This window comes from Poeciliopsis prolifica, unplaced genomic scaffold (assembly GCF_027474105.1).
Source record: "Poeciliopsis prolifica strain line A6 unplaced genomic scaffold, Auburn_PproV2 SCAFFOLD007, whole genome shotgun sequence".
In the NCBI taxonomy this organism is placed as follows: domain Eukaryota; kingdom Metazoa; phylum Chordata; class Actinopteri; order Cyprinodontiformes; family Poeciliidae; genus Poeciliopsis; species Poeciliopsis prolifica.
This window is the reverse complement of record NW_026562382.1, coordinates 558,701-580,039: the sequence shown is the minus strand read 5'-3', so window position 1 is coordinate 580,039 and position 21,339 is coordinate 558,701. Positions and strand designations below refer to the sequence as shown.

General features: G+C 37.8%; 1 protein-coding gene across 2 annotated transcripts; it reads right to left on the bottom strand.

The window, feature by feature from the left end:
• Positions 1-864: 864 nt before the first annotated feature.
• Positions 865-20,765, bottom strand: LOC129361224 (integral membrane protein 2B-like). 2 transcript variants are annotated; one of them, XM_055031969.1, is made up of 7 exons: positions 20,523-20,765; positions 4,608-4,778; positions 3,571-3,639; positions 3,279-3,422; positions 3,069-3,179; positions 2,150-2,300; positions 865-1,058 (listed from the first exon to the last, which is right to left on the bottom strand). In XM_055031969.1, exons 1-7 carry the CDS (start codon positions 20,604-20,606, stop codon positions 970-972), a joined length of 819 nt encoding a protein of 272 aa, XP_054887944.1. In that variant the 5' UTR covers positions 20,607-20,765; the 3' UTR covers positions 865-969. The 2 variants fall into 2 exon arrangements, with proteins under 2 accessions (XP_054887944.1, XP_054887945.1); XM_055031970.1 differs by having other exon boundaries at positions 4,647-4,778; positions 20,523-20,762.
• Positions 20,766-21,339: the final 574 nt, after the last annotated feature.

The following is a 21,339-nucleotide window of genomic DNA, read 5'->3' as shown; positions in this document are numbered from 1 at the left end:
AAGGTGACCCCTCCATCTTAACGCCTGGTTCTTTTCCCATGATCCTCCTGTGTGTGGGGTTGCAGGGGTACTTTAATCACAAATCAATTTCCACTGCGATCAAATGACAGGAGCGGTGACAGCTGATCCAGTGTCAGCACCCATACAACATTTAGCATGTTAAACGCGTGTGACGCTGAGAGGAACTATAGTTAAACCGCCATTAAATCAATAACAGTAAATGAAAGACAACACAGACTGCTGGTTTTTTTTTTAATCCATTTTTTGGTTTATTGAGTTCATTGAAGAGCTTATATACACAAATTAGTACAAGAAAAATAAAACAAAACAAAAAAGTTATCAAAACTGAAACTTAAAAAAAAAAAACACATTTGAAAAAGACTTTAACATAAGTGTGCTTCCTGCTTGCCCTTCCTCCTCTGGATTTCCCTTTCCAGTTTTTGCCTGTTGTTTTTAGAGCTAAAAAAACCCCAAAACAACAAAAAAGTATGGTTCTGTAATCCCCCATTGAGAATGCATTCCAGACAATCGGTGCAGCATGTTGTTAGCTACAGCAAACATTTAAAAAAAAGTCTCTCTAGTCTGTCGAGGTTCGAAAACCACAATCAGTGGGATGCCCTGTTTCCGAAGGTTTTTATTTTTATACTTAAAGAACTGCAAACAACACCCATATCTATAGAAGCGAACGGTTGCTATTTACTGCAGACGTTTTGATTAAAATCATTTATACGTGGATTTTCGGCTAAGCATCATAGCTTCCTAGATGATTCCCAAGCAGAAAAAGAAACAGAAAAAATAATAAGCTTTTACTTTAATTAACATTCAGTAGATATTTACCACACAGCTTCACATTTCACTCCTCTCTCTTGCTCAAAACTCTTTATTGCAGAACAGAAAAACAGATAGGTGACGATGAAGAACACGATCTCGCCCGGCGCCTGCGACTTTAAGAGCTTCGGTCGAGGCGTCTCAAGGCTCGCAGATCAAAGTTTCCACCACAAACTTGTTCTCGAAGTGACGAATCTTGTGGCAGTTGAGAGCTTCGCGCTTCTGCATACCTGTGAGACGGAATAAAGGTTCTTCGTTACGTCGCGTGAACGGCACTTTGGGTCCTCTGCTAAGGAAAGGCAGTCGCCTTGGAAACGTATTTCAAAGGCCTTCAATTTTCTCTACATCTAATAATATTATAAACGCAAATTTGAATGTGTTTTCTTTGGATTTCTGACTGGCAAAAATAATGTTAAGTGTAAGGAAAAACTTCGTGGACACAAACAACTGTGACCTCCCTCAGAATTCAACCCCTTTTTCATAACACCTTTAAATAAAAATACCACAATTGCCTTCAGAAGCCATGTTCTTAGTAAAAAGTGTGAAAAAAGAGAAAAAATTGGAAGAACATACGCTAGAAATAGTTCTGCTCAAAGTACATTCGCTTGTTATAATGGCCTAGTCTCGGGGTGGGCAATCCTGGTCCTCGAGGGCCGGTGTCCTGCAACTCTTGGACGTCTCCCTGGTCCAACACAGCTGAATCAAATAACTGAATCACCTCTGAAGTGCAGTCAAGTTCTCCAGAGTTCTGCTAATGACCTCATTATTTGAGTCAGGTGTGTTGAATTGGAGACACATCTAAAAGTTGCAGGAGAACAGCCCTCGAGTTGCCTACCCCTGGCCTAGTCAAAGGCCAAGCATAAATCCAAATGAAAAATGGGGGCAAGATGGATGCCTTTTATCCAATCTCTGAGAGATGTAACTATTTTGAAAAGAAGCAGGAACACCAAACAAATTTGAAATTAAAAATTGTTTTGTGCTTTTATGTTGTAAAATGTGGTGGGAAAAGTTATTAGGAGATAATACATTGAGATTTTATGAATGTTCTGAGTGATTTTTATCTAACAGCGCTTGGTAATTAATTTGTTTGTTCACAACAATCTGGTGCTGGGACCCAGATCTCTCTAATGAACACTCGAGGGCGGCGATGTTCACAAAACCGTGTTGAAAACTATAATTTCCTTCTACTTAACAGTTAAACCCTCCCCCCAAAAAATACAGTCAAATGTATGGTTGTCAAGTTTGAACATTTTTAAGATGCGGAAGTTATATGTTCATATGTTCTGTGTGTGTTGTGGTGTTACATGGAAAAGCTACACACCCAGAATTGTGTCTCTGCGCTGCAGCTTGAAGGTTTCTTTGTTGTGGCAGAGGTTGTAGATGAAGTACCCAAGCTGGTCGACGTTCTCAAGACGCTCCGTCACCATCATCTCCTCGTGGATCAGGTACGACTGGGGCAGGTAGGAGCCAGCCTGGCAGAGGGGAAAAAAACATCTCTGTCACAGAGAAATCTGGTTATCTTTTTTAATAATTCTTCCTTCTTATGTTTCAATCTTAAACAAAAAAATATTCTCAATATTTTGAGATTAATCTCAAAATATTGAAGTTTTTTCAAGCAAATGTTTTGACTTTTCAAACTCAAAATCTTTTTTGATTTCTTTTTAAAAATTCCTAAGATTAATCTAAAAATTTACAACTTTTCAAACTCGGAATTTTTGGGGGGTTTTTCTCAAAAATTTCTGAGATTGGTCTCAAAATTTGTGTTTTTATTTCTAGCAAATGTTTTGACTTTTCAAACAAAGTTTTTTTTCAAGAAAATTTTTTTCAGAAAATGATCCCCCTTTATTCTTCTCCTATCTACAATGGCCATAACAAGCTGCCGTAGATTAGTCATTACATTCTGGGACCCACTCTTTTTTGGAGGCCACATTTCCTTTAAATTTGTTGTGCGTGGAGAACAGCAATACATATTTCCATTACTTTATTTGAGTGTTGTAAGAATAATGTGGCATATTCATTCCTTTGGACTTGCACATGTTGCATCAGGCCTTATGTTACATTAAGGGGAGAAAAAAATGCTGTCTGAATATCTGCTCCAACACGTCAGGGTGTTTCGAAAACGCTACGATGTCACAAAAAATTAGATCGTTTTTCATTCAGAGCAACTAACAACAAACACATGTCGAGTTCCCTGAGAGAAAATCAGCCTGGATTTACGTCACAGGAAAACCTTGTGCTACCTTGACTTTGATGAGCAGATCCAAAAGATCTCTGGGAGGCATGACGATGGAGGTGTTGAGTGGGATGACGTAGCATTTGTTCAGGTTCAGATCCAGGTAAGCGGTCAGCCTCTGGGAGAGGTAAAAAAAAAAAACAATGAAAAAAAAAACGGCACGTTAAGCACTCCTCTGTCAAATGTTCTGTTCTCTCAGAGTTGTGAGGTTCCTCACCCTCTGAAAGTCGTGGACGATATCAGCGGGGTCTCCGTCTTCGAAGTCTGGCACGGGCACATTGATGAACTCCACCTGCTCCCGCTCCAGCACCCTGATCTTCTCTTCCAGCAGTCGCTGGAAGTTCCTGTTTGGCATCTCCGCCTGCGGAACCACACCGGTACAGGACTCAACATGGTCGCTTTGAAATAAGCCTTGCCTGGCAGCTAATTTTTAAAGTTATTTCTAAAGGAAAAAAAAACTAAATACCTTCAGGACATGTGAATATTGAGAAAATAAATTTTTCACAAACCTCCTCATCAGGGACCATGTAGTCCTCCTCGTGGTAATTCACACCACAGAAGAAGACCTCGTCTTCCGGCTTTGGTAAGGGGAAAAAAAAAGAAGAACATTTATAGAAACATATTGAGATTTTTGACACATAAACAGAGGATGATTGTGTAAACACTAAGTGTGCTTGTGCAGTCCATGTCCATCAGTCTAGGGTTCACATCAGGATAAAAATGTTTCTAGTTCAAGATGCGCTTTTGAAACAGAACATCACATATTTTACAGTTTGCTGACGTGCTGTTAACACATACTTTTTGCATTGTTTACACATTCATGGTGTATAGTATTTGGACGCCTATTAAACGTGCAAACATGTTGTTCGTGTGTTGTGTGAAATTTCCACAAGTACATGATCTTGCTGGCATTCCAGGCCTATACTATAAACATAGCACGTTGTTGCTAGCCAACAAAAGAGTGAGTGAGTTAGTTGATGTCACCCACCTTTCCTAGCCAGCAGTGGAAGGTTGAGTGGCTAAACCTTTCCTTCGCCTACATTCCCCCAGATTGTTGTTCGGCTCTGAATGTGAAACTATAGAACATCTTATTTGAAGTGTTTTCTGTCAATGTTGATCGTGTGTCTATCCCAACAGATATCGTTGTCGTTTCGTCACTCAGTCCTTCTGTCTGCCTGCATATTCACACATTGGTGTTTTGTTGATGTTGGGTTGGAATCCCGACCTGGCTTCTTTCTTCATGGAGTTGGCATTTCGACCCTGAGCCTACGTGGCGTTTTCTTTGGGCACTCGGGCTTCATCCCTCAGACCAAAAACATGGCTGCTAATTGGTCTCTCTAAATTGCCATTAGGGTGTGTTTGTGTGTCTTTGTGTCGCCCCACCTCTCGCCCAATGACCGCTGGAAATAAAGACGCCAGAGCCAGCAAGGATATATAGCAATGACTAGATCTAACATCTAAACTCTATGGAAACCTTGTGTGGTGAAGAAAAGACACATGACTCTGTCTAAAATACCTAATATCCCACATCTTTTTGTTTCCTCACTTGAGATACTTCCGCAGCGCTATAATGACTTGTGTTCACCTCCAGGATGTAGTAGCGGTAGAGGTAGGCTCCTGCCACCACCACCCCGGACAGCATGAGGGCCAGCCCCAGACACATGCACCAGCACCAGGTTTGAGATTGGCGACGGACCACCAGAGCTGCCTCGGCATCCTGCAGGAGAGAGAGAAGAGAGGCTGTCAGGGATTGGTTGACGGCAGCACACTGGGCCTGTTGCTAGCTTCCCCATTAACACAATGACTTCTTTATATTATATTGTTATGTCAGTATAACAGAGTCATATCAGTCTTATGCTCAACCCATCAAATAAAGAGTTACCGGTCAGTCTATTGTTTATTTTACAACTGGCTATTATATGGTTGATTGTACTGACTGAACAAATCAAAGTTGTTTTTGCATGTTTGACCAAGCTGGTGTATTTATGTGTGCTGTATTGATGGAGAGTTGTCACAAAAAATGTAATTAAGTACATTTATGTCTGCGGGAAAAAAACAAACAAACAAAAAAAAAACGTTTTAAGTGTTTTTTGTATCAGATCAGTAACCGCCAATACTAAACCTCAGATATCGGTATCAGAAGTGAAAAAAGTGGATCTGGCCCTCCATAGGTATTACACTATTTGAAAGTTTTACTTGAAAAACACTCTAAAAAGGTACACTGCAAAAAACTTAGTAAGATTAAATATCTTAAATTAAGGAGATTTATGCTTGTTTTTTTTTTCTAACAAGATCCTTTTTCTCACCAAGAGATTTGAGAATATTTTTCATAAAATAATATATCTTTTTTGTTCAAGTAAAATTGGCTTGTTTTAAGTAAAAACACACTAATTTTAAGATATTTGTAGATTCATCTTGGTTAGGTATTTTTTTTTCTTGTTTTGGAAAATCTTGGTAAGATAAATTTTCTTGTTCTGTTGGCAGATAAGTTTTCTTATTTTAAGAACATTATACTCTATTTTTGTACTGTTTTCCCCCTTGTTTTTGAAAAGGGATATTTTGCAGTGTCCATTCCTGGTTAAATTTTGATGTCTTCAAATGTTGATGATATTTCAAGTCTTTGCCAGCTTTCAGGTAGCTGATGATCTGGGAATAGAAAAGATCAGAGCTTGACCACAAACAGGAAGTCTGGAAAGCCTCCAGACAAAGTCGACCAGAGGCCTGGGTGTGACGGAAGGCCAAAGTGGGTCTTTGTGCAAAAAAACAAACACCTTTATTTTTTATTATTAGATCAGATGAAGGTTTCACTTCTCTTTACAAGAACACAGAGGGTAGCGTGACTCATCACAAAGCAGACCACAAGCAGACATGGAGATTGAGGGAGAATCCCCCCCCCCACACACACACACACACACAAACAAAAGACACAGTGAAACGAGAAACAGATGAGTACCATTTCTCAACCTCACTTTGCAAAATCAAAGCATCAAGCCTGAAAGCAGGCATACGTATCTGTATAAAAGTGCAAGTAGTTAATTCAAAACCACCTAATGTGCCCAGCCTTGCTTCCTGTTTGCGTGAGCTAAACTATGTCAGATCTTGCAGTCTTGTGTAAACCCCCATCAAAAGAAAACAAGCTTGAGAAAACAACAGGCTCTTCCAAGAAAAGCCAAAGTCCAAGTCTACAAGTTGAGAAATAGTAAAAATCTGTTATTCCGCTTTTGATTTGACACAACTTGAAAGTAAAACTAAACGCTTTAGTTTTACTTTGCAGCCATGTCGTCTGTTTACAGCAGTACCACCCAGTGCAGCTCAGGGACACCAACATTTCCTGCTGTTGTTCCCACAGACTGCGACAGGCGGCACGAAGCAGGAACAGGAAGGAAAGCATCAAACTGTCTTAACTTTCAAAGTCAATTTTTTGCTTAGCTATCTTTTTATTCATGTATTTATGTTTTTGTTAAAGAAAACATTTCCCAAAAGACTGAAATTTTTTTTCTTTAAAAAAAATAAAAATTCAGCTTCCATGCACCACAAATCTGGAAGTACCAAAAAATTCAAGTTCCATTGAACTAAGGTTAAAAACCCGCCTGCTTTTGATTCCTAATAACTGGAACATTAATTAATACATTTGACGTGCTTAACAATTTGATCATGGTATTTGACTAAATTCTTTGTTTCATAAATGGTTATGTAAGTCACTCTGAATTGCCCTTGTTAGTAAAATGTTCTACACAGACTTGACTTCAAGGACACAATGCCATGTTTCTCCTATCAACACAAAGTAAGAGTGAAAATATAACAAATGGGTACTTTTTTTGTTTTGTTTTATGTAGCCATTGTGTTGCTGTTATCCCAAAAGAATTCATTCAATCTTAAGCACTTCCTATGTTTTTGTATTAGAAAATCCACAATGGACAAAAGCAGTGCATAATTGCAAAGTGGAACTAACAGAGCATGTTAGTTCCACTTGTACAATTTCATACAATTATTAGAAGACTTTCCAATTTATAACCCGACCAGTATGACGTGCGCCTTCGTATTCAGAAAGTTTGCTGTCCCGCTGAACCGACGTTGGCACAAAATGCCTCATTCATGAGAAAAAACACAGATGGACGGTCAGCACTTTCAGGCCTTCCCTTCAGCATACAGGAAATTCAAAAAGAAAAACAATGACTCTTCCTGGACACCGATAAGAGGAGCAGAGCAACTGCTGGGAAAAAGAGGAACCGAAGAAAAGTTGTTTTGGGGCAAAGAGGACCTTTGCATAATAGGTGGTCAGTTTTGACAGGCTGGAAAGCCGCTGAGGAGGGCCTTGACGTTGAGGCTGGAAAAAAGGAACTAACACTAAAAAAGAATAAAAAGAGGAACCCGAATGAGAAAATGACTCAGTTCTGAAGCAGCGTTTCTGAACAGGTGGTTTTTGTCAAATGGCTTCCCAAATGTTTTCACCAGCGAGGCACGAAAGAGCCTATTCCAAACGGCGTTCATTACAGACATCCAGCCACTCCCATTCATGCTACAGAAACAAGTCCGACGAGCAAAAAACTACAACGGAGAGATTTTGTCGAAAAATAAAACATCCATTTGAGTACTTTTCAGCTTGGTGTTAACTGGTATCTCTCTAAACCAGCTGCTGTGAGTCTTCTTTTAATCAGGAGGTTCAGTTTTATGTGTAGGTTTATACAGGCTTGGCAGATTAAAGATTAAAGGCTGATTTTATTAGAGAGGGCCCACACATGTAGGGAGTGGAGTGGAAGCAAGTTATGCTTACTAAATACTTGAAAACTGTTTTCCATGTAAAAGGTAAAAAAAAAAAAAAAAAACATACTTAAATGTGTGGTTATGATACGTCAAGCTGATTTTTACCTCTATTTCAATCTTTATTTAGCCCTAAGTGGGAGTTAAAAAATAAGCAGGCCTTCCACATGTCAGGAAGTTTCTGAGAGTTGCCTCTGGATGCAGACGCTCTGATTTTCCTGTTTCACCACCTCTTCGTAAAACTTCTCCAACAAGACCCGACAGGCCTTCGGACGAGAATTTCACAAGCGCAACTCACACGCCCTCATTACCACACACTTCTGTCTGCACATTCAAGTATACGATGCCTCACGCAGGAGGAACAGTATGTGCAGTCATCTGAAAGTCTTCTTGAAATGAAGCCGTGACTACACACCGTCGTCTGATCGCCCCGTTTGGGTTATTCAACATGATCGGAAAGACGCAACAGCAAATGAAATAAGAGAGATGTTCAAAAGAAAGACATCATGAGAAAACTATTTTTTTCATGAAGTTGGTCTAACTTGGTGGCTTAGGGAGTCTCTAACTACGTTTCAATTGACTGTACAATTGTGCAAATTGGAATTACAAAAACAAATTAGCTTAATGGGAAGGCGCCAAAAATTCACGTTTTTCTGATTAAAAAAAGTTTGAGGTGGTTTTTCGGCCGTATCAAAATTAGTGTACTTCGCAAAACTGTGACAGAAATGACTTTTTTGCATCACACAAATCACGTGATCAATAACTCGGCTGTTACTGCTGCCAAAAACCACAGAGACAATAAATGGTAGGAGGATAATGTTCTTACTTAACAGAGAAATGGCAAATTGTGTTTTTTTTTTGTTTTTTTTTTTTGCATTAGCAGGAATATCAACAAAGTGCTGTGCACATGTGTAATGGAAACGCAACGTCTTTCGTGATCAACATTAAGGGAGATTCTGGTTGAGACATCTTGTCCCTTATGATACTAATTTCAGCTGTTAAGGAGTTTTTCTACCACAAATTTGGGCTTTACATGCTATAAAGAGATTAAAGTAAGATTATGTGGATAATTCAACTTTGGAGACTAATTACATAGGCAAAAAAAAGGCTACAAATCTAAATAAGCATGAATATAAACACAGATAACTTAAAATATGTTAGGTATGGTATCAGTAATCAAAACTAAGTAAAAACTACTAAACATAGTTAGTTTAACAATTTGATCATGGTATTTGATCAAATACCATGTAAGCAGTAGATACTTGATGTTATACGCAAACAGTTTCTAAACAAGGCAGGAAATCTATGTTTATGCCTCATTGATTCTACAGAACAGAAAGGAAGGAGATGGCTCATCTTTTTAAACTAGTTATTAGATTAGTTAAATGGCAGACCTTTCTAAGCTGTCCTATTTGTATCACAAACATCTTTGTTAAGGTATCTGTACACGCAGCTCAGTCTGAGGAAGCTGAAATGACCTATGAACACGTCACACCGTGATGTAATCAGAAAGACAGGTGTAAAGATATAACGTTGACTCACAGCGCACACTGAGGTGCTTATGTTTGGTACTTCTACACTTCCAGTAATGTCTGGTTGAGCTTGTATTCGTCAGAATGATTGCTATTATTATTAAATTCCTAATTTGGTGGTTTGGCATAGAGCTCTAACATGAGGTATGTGGAAAAATGAACCACTCTCATTATCCCATTTTAAAATAATTCTGCTTGATTTTGATGATTTAAACAGAAGTTTTACAAAGAACACTTCATTTGTACAATTTTTTACAATTATTGAATGATTTTATTCAGTTTTTTATTTTCTTTATTATTGCATTTACCAACAGTGCTGGTAAATGAGAAAAAATGAAAGAAAATAGTGTAAAACACTGCATTTAGGGTTCACAAAATCGCAAATTATTATTAGCATTGGCTAATTACTTATAGGTTACATGCATTCAAACTAAGTTTGTCATAGGTTCGCTGCCACTTGTTTGAAGCAACATAAAACATTTTAGAAGGTAAAGAATCTAAAATGTGGTCTGAACATTGTAACAATACTAGTTATTGCAATAGTTAATATTTTAAAATGCTATGACTAAGTGTTATTATTAGTTTGTATTTTCAATGTGAATAAAATTTCAATGTTCACATTTTGCTGCAGTTAAAAAAATCGTTGAAGTTGACAGAAAATTTGAAAATATCACTAGGTGATTCTGTTTTATTGATTGACATAATGAACAATCCATAAACACCGACTAAAAAGTCTTAGAAAAGCCAATACAAACAAAATAAAGTCTGGTGGATGCAAGTAAAACCTGGTGGCCCGCCAGGATTCTCATACACTGGGGTGATATAAAAAGCTTTCACATCTCAAAGTCAACATCGTTATGTGTGTCAGACAATTTTAGAGAAATGAAGTGTCTGTTTTAGTGAAGCAGATAGAGGAACACTTGCACCGATGCGTCAGCACCAGCATGAGTTCCTAGTTCCCTATGTTTTTTGAAATAAAGAAGTTGTACAACAGTCAGAAAAGCCACTAGATGTTAAGAAACGACAAGTGTTACCTGTTTTTTTTTGTTTGCACTGAAGGAGACATCTTAGTGTGGCTTGTAAGACAATAAACAACTAAATTCTGGATTGTTAGCAGGTCTGTAAACATTACTGTATAGGTATAACAGTATCGATTTAGAAAACAGTCTGAATGTATTTTAAATCAATAATTAATTAGCATCATAAAAAGGCCAAGAAATACATATGAAATAAACATAAAACTATATATATTTATATTTTTATAGTAATTCTACAAAATCTGTACTAAAATATAAATTCCTTATGTTTAAATTTTTTTATATAACTAAAAGCTAAGGATTTATTTTAAAGGCACCTCTCTATCTGTCTACGACTATGACCATATATAGAAATAGAGCTAAGTGGCTCAAAATATTTCTTCCACCAAGCAAAAGGTTGCATTTTCTGTGTCGATGGCCGAATATCGGTGTCCAGAACAGCTTAATTTCAGCGCACCGACACAAACAGAAGAAACTCTAAACCCTCAACTCTGCAAGCCAGCAGGCTACGCTGCTTCCAAGAAGGACTGGTTAGAGGATTAGATCAGTACTTTGTTGATACCAAAATTTCAGAGGAAAATGCTAAAAAAGGTTTGCACACTCCCAAATAACCAAAGTAGGTCATCTTGGAAAATGACTAAAATGCAACAAATACTATTATCTCTCTCAGCGCGACGGTCAGGAGAGGCTGAGGGGTATCCCGTCGGACCATCAGTTGCCGAAAACCAACGCAGAGAGAAAAAAACAAAAAACAAAAAAAACAAACAAACCTTTGTGAGCCAGTGCGCCCCCAACCAGACTGCATACAGAGTAAGAAGCTTGCGGGGACCCAAATAACCCCGACTCTTAAGAAACCACGTGAGGATTAATTAGCTTCACAAAACGTTTAAGTGATTTACAAACAGTTAAATCCTCCTCTTCCACTAGAAATCGGTCGGCTTCATTTCACGTAGCAGGTATTAAGAAGCAGCCTTGTTATTAGGACGCCATTATGACCGGCTTATGAAGTTGCACTAAGCGTCAGCTGTAAAAGAGGGAAGCGGCCGTGTGAACCTGCGCTGTCTGGACCCCAGCGCTGCCAAACTTGGTTCCTGCCTGTCTCCTTAATCCACCTCTCTCTCACCCGCTTCTTGAGTTTTAGTGGGGCGGCGGCGCTCGGTGGGAGGCAGCCAAAGAGCTCTGTGGCTGAGTCCCTCTCTCCTTGATTAGGCTGTAATCCTTTTCAAGCGGTCCACATGCCTGAGATGCTAACCAGAGAGTGCAGGATTGGAAAACCATGTGTGAAGCTAGCAAGGTGTTTGGTCCAAACTTGTGTCGTTATGTGAAGGTGTCGCAATGGTCAGTGGACCAGAAAAACTCCTCTTGACCGGGAATGAAACAGCTCAGAAGGTGATTTGAGTTTACAGAAAGTGGCACAGGGAAGGAAACTCCACTGCCTACACAAGCAGTTTCATGATGTGGTAAGAAGGCTGACTGAAACAGCCGCATAAAAAGCAATATCTAACTATTTTCACTAATGATTAGCCTTCTGGCAAATAGCACACCAAGTTAACGCATTCTTTCTTCAAATCTTTTATAGGCTCTCCACCAAATGGAAATTCGAATTTCAAAGGTTTTCATCTTCAAAGTTGATATAAAAATATCAGGTCATGATCTGAACAGAAAAAATGACTTTTCTTGTTATTGGTTCAAAATTGTAATTTGTTGTTTGATGTGTTGATGTGTTGATCAAGAGATCAACACATCAAACAACAAATTACTTTTTCTTTTACATTTGGTTTTGCTCTACTTAGAATAAATGAGAACATTTCAGTAAAAATAATCTTAAAAATAGGGACACGCTGATCCACTTTTTTCACTTCTGACACCAATACCGATATTGGTAGAATCGGCCGATACGATACAGAAAGACAGTGCTGAATTGACTTAAACCGTTTGATTTTTTTTTAAAAAACAGACATTTACTGAATTACAAATTTAGCTAGCTTCACAAGCTTGGACAAACAACAAGTTTAAATTGTTCAGTCTGTGCAATTGGGAGTGAAACAGCCAATGTAAAATAAATGATAAAAAAATTCAAACTCACACAAACAACAGATTCTCTACCATGGTCAGATATGTAAAACATAAATTGCAACAAATCTTCCTTTTCATTGTTCACACGGTGAAATTAGAAATTCTTATTGTTAAATAAATACAGCATGACATCGCTAAGAGCACAAATTATAGAATTAGACTGACTAGATCTGCCCCGATATTTGTTTCAATATCGGGACTGATACAGATGACGACATCGGATCGGTGCAGCGCTACTGGAAAAACGTCTTGTGAACCGATTCCCTGTCATATTTGTGTTGCTAAAATGAGCCAGGCGATGTTGGGTTGAAATATTAAGGGTTAGAAAAGGTTCAGAAGAGACCGTAAAATTACTCAGACATGTAAGTTTTGTTTTCCTACAACAGCAACAAAAAAACTCAAGCTGGGTTGAAATGGTTATTGTAATTTCAGACATGGAGCAAGAAATGCAAACAGAAAGAAGTGGAACAACAACCACATAACAGCAAGTTTTACATGGCGCTGTACTTTGGACTTTACAACACGGAGAAGGCTTTATTAACACGTTTTTTCCTCGTTACGCTCAGCGGGGAAACCACAGGATCAGCCTCAGTTCAAATAAGCTGTTCTAATTTGGACGAAACAATCCGAAACACGTTGTACAAAAAAGGAAACTTTCTCAAATGTCTATTGCGCATCACATAAGCTGGCAAAACTGAGTAGAAAAAGGCTTGAAAAGCTTTCTACACAAAGTATTATTTATAACTTTTTAGTTCTTTTCCTTCCATTAACGATCTATTTATATATTTATAATTGGGGACATGAAAAGTTGGACATATATCAATATCTGATAGTAATAGTACTGTTAAGGCCCACAACAATATTTACTGATATTATCTACCATTTTGACACCTTTGGAAAAAACGACCTTACAGATGAACAAAATGAAGATAAACATCGGTTGTTCATATCAGACCAATACCGATATGTTAAAAGCAACTAACATCGGTTAATTCCAATAACAGTGCCAATATATTGCGCCGCTACGTATAATTATGATGAAATCAAAGCTGTAGTTTCACTGAAGGAAAACAAAACTTTCGATTTGACAAATTTTTCAAATTGTTCAACAATTATGAGAAAAATAGATCTACCAAATACTAGATCTATTTGTGATCTTTTTTCATTTGAAAAGTCACATCTTTGATTAAAAACAAAAATATTTAAGATTTTTTTTTTTTATTGGGCAATCTATTTCAAATACTACGTTGAGAAACGGTTTTCTTTTAGTATCTTAAACAACAATATTTTATGTGTTGTAGAAAACGTCTGTCAACTCCATTGTAGTAAGAAGTTCGGATTACTCCAAATTTCTATAATTTTTTTCTTGGACCTAAATATAATAATTGGAACCACAACACTGTCATATCCCACATCCAGATTTTAGTGTATTTCTTCAGAAATCCATACAGGGAAAGGTGATGATGCTACATCTCCCGACTCAAACACTACAGCTGCTGCTGTCTAACAGAGCGTCGGCTCAGCGGAGACCTTTGATACACCGGCAGCGCAGCGCAGAGTGACGTGTGAACCTGTGAGGGGATAAGCTGTGGCGCGCCATCGTGTCAACCTCAAGATAAACCAGCTAGAGGTTAAGTTAGGTCTGGGACACTTATTGGGAAACATCCTCCAAGTAATTTTACTCTCAACTCTGCTTTTCTACCTACTAAAATAACTCAAATGGAAATAATGGCTGTTCTATTATAAATCAATACTGGGAATAGATAAAGTTCCAACTGAAAACTGCCCATTCACTGCTAGTTGGGAAAGCAGGAAACACAAAGAGCAAAGTCTACTGCCTTTAAAGGGATTTTTAATTGATCTGGTTAAAGGTTAGTTTCCCCCTCTATCTGGGGTTTCCCGACAGTCATCTTCACTCTAAGCAGTCATATTTTTAAATAACTTATTTTAAGATGCGTTAGAGGGCCAAATTATTACAGAACTCATGTTAGGGTTGCAAAAAATAACATGAGTTTATTAAAAACTTTAGCTCCACGTGTTGATTCAGATATATCTTTAGAAGCTAAATGTAACAATTTACTTATTATGCAATAAAGCTTTAGAGAATAAAGCAGGACATGTCTGAAGGGGAAAGCTGCTATCAACGAGTCTAATCCAGCACGCACCCACTAGGCAAAAACCTGCACTGTAAGTATGTTCAATCTGAAATCCTCTGGAGACACTTCTCACGAGTCTGTAATAGGCTAAGCAACATCACACACACCACAGAGGATGTCCTGGAAGCAATTAGAAGCTAAGGGTGCGCTCACACCAGCCCTGTTTGGTCCGCTTCAATCGAATGCCGGTCAGTTCATTTGTGTGAACGTCCAATTGAACTCCAAGAAAGCGAACTAAAAAATCTTCGTCTGAGTTTGGTTGACGTGAACTTTGGCGCGGTTTGAATACATATGTGAACACCAGGCGGACTAGAGAGCACTCCAAAAGCAGGAAGCAGACTGTAGCACAGGGCATTCTGGGTAAATACAACCAAAACAAACATGTGAGTCTAGCGCTAGAAGGAGAAATATTTTAGGGTCTTTCACCAAAGATGAAAAAATAAATCCTGCAACTGTTAAAATTTGCCACCACTCCATTTTTGTTAATATTTTGCGAAGAAGGAAGCTGCACTTAGCAGCTGTGTTTTTATGACAAATGTGCGCAAAATTTAGTCAATATTCAGGTAATGTTGAACAGTGCAATTTTACAATTGCAATATTTCCATGAAATAGGAAATCACAAGTGAATTAGTTTGTTCATGCAATAAGTCATTAAAAACCATGATAGGCCATCATACTCCAACTACTTCCTGTCGCCTTTTCCTTTGTGGTTTCTGCCAGTGTGATTTCAGCCTCAATAGAAGTGAGTTTGATACGGACTATCAGGTGTGCAAACACCCTAAAACAATACTCCCGTTTAAATATTTTACCCAAATCGTTTGTTGAAGTTTTCAAGTTTGTAGAGAATAGCTGATGAATGAGAGACTACAGTGGAGTTCAACAAGCAGAGAAAGAGAGGAAAATGTTAAAAATTTCTCTCGTGAGCGCTGCATATCCACTGAGTCACTCCACACCAGCTCATCAGACGGTTTACATTGCGGTACTCTGGTTACAGTGTTTGTCTATCACTCTAATCAGTCCGGTCCAGCTCAGCTGGTCACCTGACGAATCTTGCCGCCCATTTTCCAACTCCTAAATTTTGCTGAGAAAGCAATGAAAATGGCTGCCTGAACGCTGGCACTGGAAACTCAGGAAAGCGAAAGAGAAAGCCCCTTCTGTTGCACCTGTAAGTTCAGAGGATTTGTGACACAGAAACAAGGTGGCATTCAGGGCGGCTCATGTTACGACGCAGGAGTGTCGGTTTTCCAAGCAGACAACTAAAATTATCATTATTTTCAAGGTTTTATTCAGGATGTAAAACGATAACCGACACGATGAAAGGATTCATTTGAATATTTCCGTTTTCTGGTTCCTTTTTGGAGAGGCGTGCGTTGTTAAACCAGCGGAGCCGCTTCCTGTGCCGTAGAAAACTTTTCCATTCAGGCAAAGTTGGTTGTCGGTACGCCCGCAGTGAAAGGCGATGATTGTGTCCATGAAGGAAACACAAAGCCACTGTTTCCACAAAAATAAACCTGCAGCAGGTACTGTCATCGTCTGTCCTAATTACTTTATCACTAAAGGAGTGACTAGTTACTAGGCAATAGCACCTTCGCTACTCGAGGCACAAGAAGCAAATTCAATTTTTTTTTCAAATTCTGCAGATTTGTGATGATAAACATGTAGTTTATTTCCATATTTAGAAGTATTTATTAAGATACAGATAGAAGTGATGGTAAAAAAGTATTGTTAGCCAATTTTATTGCACTATTAACACCATTAAATTGACAAAAGAAGGCAAAAGTTACAAAGAGAGGCCGTAATCTGTACATCTTAATAATAAACTGCTTTTTAACATCAAGGGTTAAATATATTTCCTCTTAAAGAAATGATTACAGAAAGATACTCACTGATGTGAAGTAATTTGCACAGTTCTAATGCTACATTGTTTTGAGAATTAGATATTCTATTAAAATGTGTTTCACTAAATAATTAACCGGGGCTGCAGCAATATTTAAAATTATTCTCCATCATAAAATGTACTGAAAACAACAAGCATGTGGAAAGAAACTGTTTGGACAGCAATAAATGTTAGTTAAATATGTAAGCTATCAGGTCGTATGCAAGTCATATATTTAGTAACTCTTGTTGCTTAAATGGCAGATAGGATGTAGGAGAGGCATGGCAGGGGTAACTTTGTTTAGGAAAATTATTTCAGATGGAAATCTAAATTTTCCCATCAATAGTTGGATACACGCCTTACTTGAAAATACATGTCCCGTTTGATTGTTGCAATAACAAACAGAGACATCATAAGTGGTATTATTTAAGCTTTTGGTTGTGTTCCTGGATAATTAACAAACTTGCAGTTAATTTGCAAAACAAAAGTTTATCAGTCCTTGTGTTACTTTGCTATTATCAATACCTTAACTTGAAAATGGTCTCAAAATGACAATATTATCATTTACATCAGTCAGGAAGGGGACGATTTATTGTCCAGCAAAATGTGTTATTGTGACAGGTTTAATTAACACTGTCTACTTGTGTGTTTATCTCTAAGTCTCGGAGTTGTTGCTACATACACCAATATCCTCCAGCCCTAAACATGACCCGCAAATTCCTGCATTAATGTGTAATTGAAGGTTCTGCTGTTGAGTGGATCATTCCTGCTGGGAAACACTTAACATGATCGAACACGTTCTGATTCTTTGGAGCTTTTTCATGTTTAAAGTTTGCAACTGAGTCGGCCAACTAATTTGCTCCTCTAAGTATCTGGATGGTAAATGAAACCTGACAGAAGCACGGTCATATTTACTCTAAACTCCCTGTTTGTTGAGGAGCTTAAAGAAACTTGTTTTTCCATTTCTAAGTAGCAGTTAAAGTCTTCAAATCATAATGTATCCCAACAATTGACAAAACCGTTTCAAGTAATAAACGGTCAACAAAAAAAAAAAAAAAAAAAAAAAGAGAAGAAAAAAATAAATAAAAAATTAAAAAAGGTCCAGATTTACAAGAATGTCAGCCCCTGGGCTGGAAACCATTTGGTGCCCTATTCACAAAAAAATAATTATTTTTACTAATGCAAATTACTAGGGCTGTCTCAATAAGCAATAAATCATTTAATAGTTTAATCAATTAAAATGAGCTTAATAATTCCTATTTGCACAATGTATTATTTTTCTCTTTTCTCTTCCTCTTTCTACCAAAATCTAGATGAGAAAAGTCTTCAATATGGTGCATTGGTCTCAACTAGACCATTTTTTTGAAGGGCCATTTGGTTTACAGAAACGTCATAATTCGTTTTACTTGTTGTTTTGTTTATTTATTCTGAATATTTAAAATGTCTTCCAGTTCCAGGGTTAAATATCCATCAGAATTTAAAGTTTCTTGATTGTTCAGAATGTGTTCTTGCATTTTTATCCCATTACCATTATATCATTTAAAAATGGTCTCAAAACAACAGTATTATGGCTTACTGCGATCATTTCTGATCAGCAAAATTAGTTATCATAGCAGGCCTACAAGTAACACTACATTAATAGATTAAACTATACGCAATTGGATATGAACCGATGATACAAACTGATGGTGGAAGGTTTAATATTGTAACTTAAAATTTTAAGACATTTTAAAACACCCGAGTATATTCATATGAGTCTTATATGAAGCATAATGTCAGCAAAAAATGCATTTATGAATGAAAATAAATAAGAAAAACATGTACGGGCCACTCCCAAAAATATGGGCCGTGAGCTGCTGCCTGTTATTTAAAGTTTGGCTCAGCACAGATTGGTGTCACCTTATATCACTTTGATACTGTCATCATATCCTTTAAAACAGCCTTTTGCATTTCAGTTGCAGTGTTTTTCTGTAAGATTAGGATGATTATAAAAGGAGTTGGATTAGGCTGATAACAAGATGCTACACATTTCAGATCCAGCCTTTTTTTCTTTTTCTTTTTTTGTCCAGTTCGACACAAAACAATCCAAGCCAAGTCCAGAGCTCGCTGTGTTTGCACGCACTCCGTTCCCCAAAACAGGAAACGTTAAACTCGTCGAGATAAGGGTTGCACAGAACGAGCTCGCAAAACGAAACAAGACTGCAGGCCACAAAATCCACAAAGCCACGTCGTTGAAACCAAGATTGGAAAACCGCCTCATAGGGCGCAGAAAATGTCGTCTCTCACACTTTATCTCCGACTTGTACCAAACGCACATATCCGATTTTGCAACAGAGCAAACAGTTTATCTGCACAGAGACTCTGCTCTGTCTCTCTCTCTATCTCTCTTTCTACTTGCACGGAAAGAGCTAAAACTTCCTCTGCTTGAATAAGAAAAAACAACAACTTTGTTTCACAACAGGTGGCAACTTGGCAGAGAAAAAGGAATTGTGAAGAACTTTTACCCCAACAGATTTAACACGAATCAGCAGAACCCGCTCTGCTCTGAAAGGTTGAATCATTTCTCTTTTGCAAGCATTACATCACAAAAGGCGTTCCTCGCTGTGTTTTTTTGGAAGGTGAAACGCGTGAATCTGAAAATAAAAAAACAATAAAAAAACGAACACCTCAGGAGAAACTGTCACACTCTGGAGCTGCACTCACATGTGAGTGAGCCCGGCCCACTACAGGAAGCCGATCAGAACTCACACAGTTTTTACTGCCGACACGTTTTTCACCAGCTGTGGAAAGGAAAGCGTTCCCTTCTGAAACTGTCAGGAGATTAGATAGAACAACAAAACACAGAGTGAGGTGTCCAAGGGAGTGAGAGTTGATGTGATGACAAGAACTTCCTCTGCTTATCCGTTTGCTTTTACAGTGCTGACACAGTTAAGATAGCAATGCAGGCCCAATACATAAGAACTCAAATACCTAAATCATTTGTCCTATTCATTAAAAGTACTTCAGGAACTCCTACTATTTTAAAGTCACATGAAACCACTTTGATGGACTTTGTAAAGACAGCAATTTAGTCAGAATACGGTTAGGGACGCATGCTACTACTGTACCAATTGTTAACATAATAAAAACTAGTTTTAAAAGCTTTCCACCAACATAAAGTTATAAGTTCAATCTCTTTTAACAATGCGCTTAGGAGAAGCAAGACTCCTAAATCTAATTCTCCTCAGGTCTCCACAAAACCCTGCAACAGGATAAAGCAGGACTGAAAAAGTAGATTCTCAAGAGAACTCATTACAATAAAAATGACAATATTTCAATTTGAAATACACTCATTTGAGAGCGTTGAAGATTTCTAGTTTTAAACCGCTATAACACGTTTTTTTTTTCTGAAATAAGGTGACTCGGCGGTTTACAATACTTGAATATCGCGATATTTAAGCCAAATTGCACACGCAAACACCTAAACGTACGTGGTAGAAGAGGCGAAACTTATTCCCTACTATTATTTTTCGTTCATTTTATGATTTAATAATTTTTAAAAACAACAGTTATGTGCGTTATTTAAGTTTTGGTTCCCAACAGAGCGCGAGGAAAAAGAAACTCAACTGCGCTCGCGCTTCAACCGACAGGAATCCAACTCCAGGCCGACGTCGAGTTCAACCGTGGAGATTATTACGAGTTTTATTTCATTTTGGCAACAAATCCTTGTACCTAAAGAGTGGGAAGCGAAACGAAATGGAGCGAAAACTGACGAGGACATAAACGTGCCTTTAATGGCCGTTACTGTTGAAGTCCAATAAAACGCTAAAAGCCAAATCAGGAAGTAACGTCCGGCCGAATTCCGAATTTCTAAACGTTTTTAATGCCACGCAAAACACGACATTTTTATTTTTATTTTTTTTAACGGCAAGTTACACATGAACATAAACTACTTTGCAGCGCTTCGGACGACAGCCAACAGGCTGAAAACCAGTTTAGTTTTCGCTCTTTCCGTTCTGCTTCAAAAGCCATTTTCAACCTCACCGTTTCGTCCTCGGGGATCAGAGTTTCAGCATCTTTCTTCACGTCTTTCTGAGCCAAAGCGGTATTGAACGACACTTTCACCATCCTGAAACCGTCGGCAACAGATTCCCAGAGGCGAACAAAGACGAAGGAAATGGTTGAGAGGGACAAAAAGATATCAGAAGTTGCTCCGAAGTGAAGTCGGTTCACTTCCTATTCGGCCAAGTCTGGTATGTTGTGAAAACAAAGCCGCGGAGGTCATCAAGGTAGCATACGGAGCTCCTGCGCAACTTCCGCTAGGCTTTCCAAAATAAAACGAGTTGGGTCGATCCTGTTCTTTTTTTTTTTTTTGAAGATTGTTAAATAAAACTAAGCGAACAAAATACAGTTGAAGATTTTTAAATTCAAGATTGCTTTAAGACAATTGATGGTACAATAAGCTAAAAAGAAATATAGAAAATGGTGGGAAAAAAAATCATAATCTGAACAAAAACATAAAACCGAAAGTTTAAGGAAAAAATATGTGCCTATTCTGTATATTAAATTCCAACTTAAGTTTTTTCTTTCTTTTTTCTTTGGAAAACATACACTGCATTGAAGATTAATGTGAGGCAGATATTAATTTATTCTGGCAATGAAATAGGTGGAAGAATGAAAAAAAGCAAAACATATATAGAGCTATTTAAGAGAATCTACTTTTATGCCAAGCTGCCAACAGCGAGAAAATGCAAATTATAATGATTGGAACATGAGGCAATTTTGTTCCAATATTAGCATATTGATGTGTTATTGTCAGCTTTAATGTTTAGTTTTATTCTTGCTCATGTCTAAATACAGT